This window comes from Lepisosteus oculatus, chromosome 19 (assembly GCF_040954835.1).
Source record: "Lepisosteus oculatus isolate fLepOcu1 chromosome 19, fLepOcu1.hap2, whole genome shotgun sequence".
Taxonomy (NCBI): Eukaryota; Metazoa; Chordata; class Actinopteri; order Semionotiformes; family Lepisosteidae; genus Lepisosteus; species Lepisosteus oculatus.
Window position 1 is genome coordinate 4,311,940 of NC_090714.1, and position 8,082 is coordinate 4,320,021.

The 8,082-nt window shown below is 41.9% G+C and overlaps 1 protein-coding gene across 4 annotated transcripts in view; it reads left to right on the forward strand.

The window, feature by feature from the left end:
- Positions 1–7,761, forward strand: part of LOC102691753 (dual specificity mitogen-activated protein kinase kinase 3) — a 60,629-nt gene extending 52,868 nt beyond the window's left edge. For all 4 annotated transcript variants that reach the window (XM_015359905.2, XM_015359906.2, XM_015359904.2 and 1 more), the window contains 7 exons: positions 895–1,011; positions 1,246–1,297; positions 2,413–2,540; positions 3,112–3,189; positions 4,967–5,106; positions 5,960–6,005; positions 7,187–7,761. In XM_015359905.2, coding sequence (XP_015215391.1) covers positions 895–1,011; positions 1,246–1,297; positions 2,413–2,540; positions 3,112–3,189; positions 4,967–5,106; positions 5,960–6,005; positions 7,187–7,273 — 648 coding nt within the window. In that variant the 3' untranslated portion in view covers positions 7,274–7,761. The remainder of the gene's footprint in view (positions 1–894; positions 1,012–1,245; positions 1,298–2,412; positions 2,541–3,111; positions 3,190–4,966; positions 5,107–5,959; positions 6,006–7,186) is intronic.
- Positions 7,762–8,082: the final 321 nt, after the last annotated feature.

Below are 8,082 nucleotides of genomic sequence, written 5' to 3' on the forward strand. Positions count from 1 at the left end.
GAATGTTAGAAGCAGAAAAATATGTAGATGTAGATGACTTTAACTCAGCTATCCTATATTATTAAAGTTAAATAATAATAGTTTAAGAAAATAATGCACTGCTAGGTAGTGCTTTGTATCCAAGAGTAGAAAGGCTTTAAGGGGAAATGCAGTCCTGTTTCTCAAACCGTTATTAAGGCTCATTAACTAAATTCATTGACAGTAATCGCAAAAGTTGACAAATTCCGAATTAAGCACAAAATTGTGTACTTTCTATTGTATTAAAAGAGACGAATTCTCAAGCCTGATTGTTTACAATGTAATAGGGCTGTTTCACCTCACCAGAAGTTTTGATGCCTTGTTCTGAATCCTGGAATATAGCGCTGCGCATATTTGCATTTTTCTTCCATTTTGTAATGTAAATTGGAGGTTTTGTACGTAACTGTGTATTTTACATTTTACTTTCATATTGTCTTGAAAGGCACTCAACAATACCAGTTCTTTCTAAACCCCAAATAGAAAAACAGCATTGCAGATCGCCGCTAATTCAGAGCAGAGTGCTAAGAAATGGGAACTTAATTTAATCTCATGTAGTCTAACGGTAAATGTTTTTTCTGAAACTTTTCTGCACTTCTCCTTCCTTTCTTGCTGCGTAGGCACTGATTTTGTATCTTCCAAACCTCCAGAATCTGTGAAAAGGTGACCTTCTCTCCAAATCCCAAGAAAGTTGTGCATATCCACATTAACAATCATTTTAGAAATATTCAGGGGCAGCATTTAAAAAAGATGCCCAATGGACTTTTTCAAAAACATTACTAACATGTGTAATGTCAGGCCAACTTCCTGATACATGTCAAACAAGTGGCATCTGAGACGCTTGTACTCTGGATGATGACAAGGCTAATTCTTCTCTAGGGTGATGTGTGGATTTGCATGGAACTGATGGATACCTCACTGGACAAATTCTACAAAAAAGTGATAGAAAAAAAGAAGAAAATACCAGAGGACATCCTAGGGAAAATGGCTGTGTCTGTAAGTGTCTGATTTGATCTGATTTTTCAATGCAACTGCACAGGACTAACAGATGTTAGACCTATTCTGCCTGAAAAAGACACTCAAGTCTTTAAATTGTCAACAATAGTTCTTTTTATAATCATGCAATTGCAAATTACTTTCTGTTGTATATTATTTTAATTTTGCAATTGCTCAATCCAGATATGGGGGGGTGTATTAACTGGATGTTTCCTGTATTTTTCTGCTCTCCAGATTGTCAAAGCATTAGAACATTTACACAGTAAGCTGTCTGTGATTCACAGAGGTAAGAGGTGCCCTCTGGGGAAATTTGGGAGTATTGCAGTCAATTCATATACATTGTCTATGTATACTGTATATTGATTTTATAGGAGATGGCATATGGTACATTCCTGTCAAACTGTCAGCGTCTTAGACATACATTACTATTGGCGCTTGCATCCTGATTGCAAACACAAACAATTAATGTGCAGTATAAGATGATGATCTATAACATGTGTCTTCTTACGTGTCTGATAGTTCCAGTATCTAAAGCATTTGTAGACACCTGAAAAGTAACTATGAGGGCTTGGTCACATGGTTACATTTTTTCGTTTTGATGTTGGCAAGGGGGTGATGGAAGCTGTTGCCAGCCTGTTGCCCTGTGTGATCCCTCTGGCCGGCACAGTGGCAACAGCTGGGCAACATGCTGCCGATGTGTGCCCACTTTAGGACACACTTGGGAACACCGTTCCAGCAGCATGTGAACTTCCTGGCAAATCATATTCCATAGTAGTAGTGCTACCTGACTGGGGTGGGGGGGATGCCCCGATAGAGGTAAAATGCAGAACAATACACTTAGTGTTGTTTCATGGAACAAATTACAAATTGTTTCAAAAGGGAAATAAAAGAAGCTTTTCTCGTGAGATCATGCCAGGAATTGGGGGAGTCTCTCAGTATGAACTATGGATGAAGGCCTGATGTTGTTCGATTTTAGTGTGTGTTACCAGTAGAATAGTTCCTCAAGAATAGGCTTCATAGGGTATTAAGAGTCATGAGCAGTGATAAGCTGTTCTGAGATCTGCAGTGTGGTCAAGACACATCCCGTATGTTGCCAGTTTGTTGACCACAGATTAAAATTCAAGTGCTCTCTTCCTGCCATCAACAGCACTTCCCTGTGTACCTGGGGCATTAAACAATGAAAACTATGTTCCCCTACAGTCTCGTCAAATGCAGGCACGGTACACACAAGCAATAGTTCCCTTTGCCTACCGTGCAGAGTGTGAAAAATCTGTATGTGATGCATTTGATGTCTAGAGGTTTGCACTGTGCCATGCAGAATTACTTTGCTGCTGCAGATCAAAACGCATAATTAAACGTTTGCATGTTTTTAAGTGTTATTTTGTTTTCCCACCCCCACAGATGTAAAGCCATCAAATGTCCTCATCAACAATGAAGGCCACGTGAAAATGTGCGATTTTGGGATCAGTGGTTACCTCGTAGATTCTGTTGCAAAGACCTTAGATGCTGGTTGCAAACCGTACATGGCTGTGAGTATCGCCTATCGAGACAGGACTCCTCCTTATGTCTGTCGCTCACATGATCAGTCCCTTCTGTAGCGTACAGTTTGGCTAGTGCAAACTATTCAGTGTCCCGATATAACTCAAAGTATGTGCATTTCTCGTTAACCTGTGTGTCCTCTGTTGAAGAACACGACCCACTAATCAGCTTCTAAACTCGAGCTGCAGGAAACAGTTAAAACCACAGACAGAACTGTCATGGTGCAACGGGGAACTCTGTGGTTAGAATCTGTTCTAGTGATTAAAAAAAGCCCAGCTATCTAGTTTATTCAGAAGTTTCACACTCAGCCTTAAGAGAAAGTGTGCAGTAAAATGTGTGCTTTTCAGTCGTTTGAGTTGATCTTGAACCCGCTTTGATCTTCACAGATCAAAAATAATATCCGGCAACGGATCTTTGCGATTCAAAATATAATTTGCAGGGGAGAAGAAGAAAGATCAGTCTGTGCACGGTTTTGATTTCATTCCCATATCGCGGAAAACCTCAGCGTGCTTTCTTTCTGATGACCTTTGGTGCAAACCCTCCCTGACTTTGTATTTCCAGCCTGAGCGGATAAACCCCGAACTGAGTCAGAAGGGCTACAACGTTAAATCGGACGTGTGGAGTCTAGGAATCACGCTGGTAAGGAAGGAGTTTTTGCCCCTCTGTCCCCTGTTCTTAGAATTCTGGAACTGACCCGGTACTGTTCTTTTATGTGGCCCTGTTGTGAAATCCTCAGCGATCAGCTGACTTGGTTTATCTGCACGAGCCTCTGGCCAGCTTTGGAAGGATGAAAGTTACGGGCGTGCGTCCTTCAAAATAGACGTCGTTGAGCTTCCTGCCTTATTTCACTCTGCAAGGTCCCACTCTGCCTACAGAAGCACTGGCATCAGGCAGAGGACTGACGCAAATCTCTGTAATCACACAAGTTCACAGGCACCTGGGAAGGCTAAGCTTATGAAAACAATATTGCCAATACTGTGGCTGCTCCAGTCCCACCTTATCCCTGTGTGTCACTCCATTGGGAATCCCAATCAGCTATCGACAGATCAGGCTTGAACCAGTTGGACTGCAATGTAAAGTAAAATATTTTACTGTTAATGCCACGCAGCATCTTAAGTTTTACTTTATCAGCGCAAGCCACTTTAAATTAAATTTTTATCTGTGGGGAAAAAAATACAACATTGATTGGCAACTATTCTCTTGTATAATACTTAATGCCTCCCACTGACACTCTGTTCATTATTGCTTTACTGTGATTCACATCCACTGCAACTGTTAGAAACTCAATTAGGCAGCTTGTACCACTTAATGAAACGAAGCCTGTTTGTTCCATTGAGCTTATCTGACAAAGGATTTTTTTTTCCCATCTGAGGACAGAAGGAAAAACAAAACAAAAGCCAAAGGCGTTTTTTGATTAACGTCTTGTGAGATCTTCTGCAGACAGGCTGATCACCCAGTGACACGAGATATGAGTGCAGGTTACCGAGTCAGGTTATAAATTCGTCCTTTTTAGGTAAGTCCAAAAAGAAAAAAACACAAGCCACGTTCATAGTCTTGCATGAGGCACAAAAAACAAGCAATGAAAAAGAATGATTTATTATGCCTAAAGTCATCTCTGTATGGCAGAATAATTGGGGAGGTTTTAGTTTTATTCAGTGTAAAGCTCTTCCTATCAAGGTCAATGTAACAACAAAGGGGTATAAAAATTGCATTGCTGTTAATGTATCCTTTGAAAATATGTATGTGGAGAGTTCTTCATCCTCATATCTCTAAAATATGAACATTAGTGTTCTTATAGAATTCTGCACTTGCCTTTTGTAGACAGTCTCATTTTGCCGAGAGTGTTTCCATCATTTTCAACAGAAAAAGCTTTGTATAACATCTTTCCCCACGGGGAATTTAATTTCTTATTGTTATAACAGATCTGGAACAGAAGGGGTTGCAAGTGAATGAATAAAATACTGTACCCAAAATGAGAGAAAGATAAACGAGATGGCAGAATGTACACAAATGTGCACCAAGTTAGTTTTTTTGCTGACTCGTTGCAAAATGTGCTAAGTAGATCCGGTTTTTAAATCCATTTTTAATCCAGACCATTCTACTTAGGTTGCCCAGGTGGCCTTCATTATTACTTAATTAACCCTAATTGAAGTTTGTTATGGGATTATTTCAGAACTTGGTCGGTAAAATCTTCCATCACGTAGGAATATTAATAAAAAATATACGGTCTTCTTGGGGTGCCCCTCCTGTGTGTATACCGCTACAGTATGTTCTTGCTATTGGATCGTCTCGTGCTGTTTGCTGAAAGTTTCATCCTTAAACAAAGACTTTGCGCACAGGAAGGGCCGTCTTTTTGGTTTCGTCTTTGGGTATTAAAAAGTACAATGTTGTGTCGTCCCCCCTCCCCTCACCTCAGATCGAGCTGGCGATTCTGCGCTTTCCGTACGAGTCGTGGGGGACCCCCTTCCAGCAGCTGAAACAGGTAGTGGAGGAGCCCTCTCCCCAGCTGCCGCCGGATCGCTTCTCCAGGGAGTTCGTGGACTTCACGGCACAGTGGTGAGGATCCGTCGGGAACGCCGCCCCCCCGCGCGTCGTTCTGTCGGGGCCCGGCAACCGCTGTTCTGAGGACCCCTCTTCGTGTATCACCTGTGCTAGACTGACTGTCGCCTGTGGCTTTTGGCCCCGGATGGCCCCCACAGGGGGTAGGAGCTGATGTTGGGGTAGGATGTGGGGGCCAGCAGCCATTTCACCCTGCAGTTCACAGCTGGCAGCCCACTGAGCTCAGCAGGAGTGAGCCTGGCCAGTACCTGGATGGGAGACCTCCTGGTGAAGCTAAGGTTGCAGCTGGAAGAGGTGTTAGTGGGGCCAGCAAGGGGTCCTGATACCCCAGTATAGTGATGGGGACACTATACTGTAAAAAGGAGCCGTCCTTCGGATGAGACGTAAAACCAAGGCCCTGACTCTCTGTTCTTTACTTACTTTTTGGATATAGGGCGGTACATCACAATAGTGTCGCTTTTGTCTGTGTTACACATAAATAGCACCCAAAAGTCAACTTGCAGTGGAGCCTGACTCATTATTTCTTTGTGTTTTGGATGAGTCTCAGAAAGCGGCTCGCTAAAGGTGCTGTACAAGTTTTAAATTCACTGCTTTGTAACCCTTTTAAGTTCACTGTACAGCTGAACGCCTGCAGAGCTCTTTACATAGAGATGAAAACTCCACTGCAAAGAAAGTTCTGCACTCGTCATAATGCCTTGAGTTTAAGGCCCATTTCTGTAAAAAGAAAAGCTTTTTGGTCTAACTTCTATTTCACAGCTACAGTACAAATTGTGTCCAAGTTCTATTACACAACGTTTCTCATTTTAAAGTTCTCACTGACAAATGCAATGCCTGGTATTTTTTTTTTCAGTTTGAAAAAGAATCCAGCGGAAAGAATGAACTACCTTGAGCTGATGGTAAGACTGAATGTTTTCTAACAGGGAATGTTCCAAGTTATTTCAGTCAATTCTCGCAAATATATTGATAGAAAATAATACATTCTTTCAAGAAGCCACTGCTTCCTCTGATTTTCCTTCTTCGGGATGAATGACACCGTCTTCACTTTTATCCAATACTTTCCCATACAGTCGAGCCTTATTAAGCAATGTTTATGGCATAACGCAAGTGATTGATTTGCCATTTTCATGCAAAGTTAGGAAAATTTGTAGAAGTCTTTGGACAGAGAGCTAGCAACATGAGTCAGTGACAAAGGTCTCAGAAGTACAGGATCCAAAGTAGGGATTGGGGCTCCAGTTCATCAGTGAGCACCACAGAAACAGACACAAAACGGGAGAAAAAGATACAAATTCTCAACTGTGGAACAAAACTGATGACATTTATATAATTCCTAGAAGCTTGGACCTACAGTTTTGGGGCAACAAGGAGAAAAATCAAAGACAGGAGGTTTTGACATTAGCGAGGGTGGGGAGCACAATAGCCAAATTCATATATAACCAATTCCACACCTAGACTGTCGCACCAGTATAAAGTACATGTGGTTAAAAGTTCATCAGTAACATCAGCAACCCTCTAATATGTGATCATGAAAAGAGGGCAGAGAGAGGCTCGCTCACTCGTTAGATTTGTCTGGCAATCTTAGTCTGTTGCGTCGTTCATTCGAAAGTTGTGGTTAACCACGTTCACACCAGTGAAAGCAGGGACGGATTTTGGCGTTCGCAGGCCCTGGACGTGCAAAAAGAGGGGTAAACGCCAATCGAATGACGTCGATTGGCATGACACACTTTAAACCCTTCTCATGCTAAACCACGTGACTGACGGAGCGAGTCGAGTGACCATCACTTCTATACTTCTATTTTCTACAACAGCCGCTCGGTAGCGTGTGATTATTGATTGGGAGCACCTAGAGACGATCCCAAGCCTGTTGTGTCAGCTGGTTTTTCGTCAGTCACTAGTGTTTCCCTCCTTCGTAGGCCCTAGGCACTGTGCCTGCAGTGCCTAATGGGAAATCTGGTACTGAGTGAAATTTTGAATTCTCAAGGCGTGGCTGGATGGACGGACTAAATCGTGCCTCCCCCTCTCCTCCCCCACTCTGAATACGTTCCGTTCACTCCAGTCTTTCTCCTTCTCTCCCGTGTAGGAACACCCTTTCTTCAAAACGCACGACACCAAGGAAACAGACGTAGCTTCCTTCGTGAAAGAGATCCTGGAAGACGGACAGAATTAACCACCCACTCCTCTTCCTTTCTGCACCGTAAAAAAAAAAAAAAATCCCTGGATTTGTATAAAAATGGCTGCGGCGCGGTCGCCACAGACCCCATTTTTTTCTTACGTATGGCAGACTGACCATACATCATTTGCAGTATTTGCTAAGATCATTTTTGTATATGTATGATATATAGTTTGGTACACAAGAGGAAACTTTTCATATTTAGCTTTCAAACCAAGATGATAGCCATGGGTATTTTTTTTTTCTTGAGAACTGTGGTGTCGCAACTGGGCAATGCCTACTCGGTACACACAAAACGGAGGGAAAAAAGCGTATTTAAAGAATCTGCTCCGTCTGTAATCCTGTGTCGAAAAACGTGTAGTGTTTGTCATAATTCCACGTTCTCCTGTTTGAGTACTGCAGTCTGCTATAAGCTTAAATAGGCGGGTTAACCATTATATCTGTATTATGTATATAAGTGGCAGTGATTCATTTGCTGAAAAAAAGGGAGGAAGACAGGCGAAAAGGTGAGACCTCTGCTTTCAGAGGTTTAAAACTGATTTATTTATCTTTTATCTGTTCGCATGGTTGAGAGGGGAAAAAAAAAAGAAACTAGCACTTTTTTTTTTAAAGGCCACTGACTGATTCTAACAAATGTGAAAACGCTGCTTACAGGAGCTAAGCATTAATGTACTCCAACTTCTGATTTTTGAATCCTCTCTCAGATGTTTTCTCTTAATCGTGCACTTTTGCTTTTTTAAAATATTTTTTTTGCCTCTGGCCCCCTTCAATGTCATGTTAGTGCCGTGGAAGATTAAAAGAGTAAT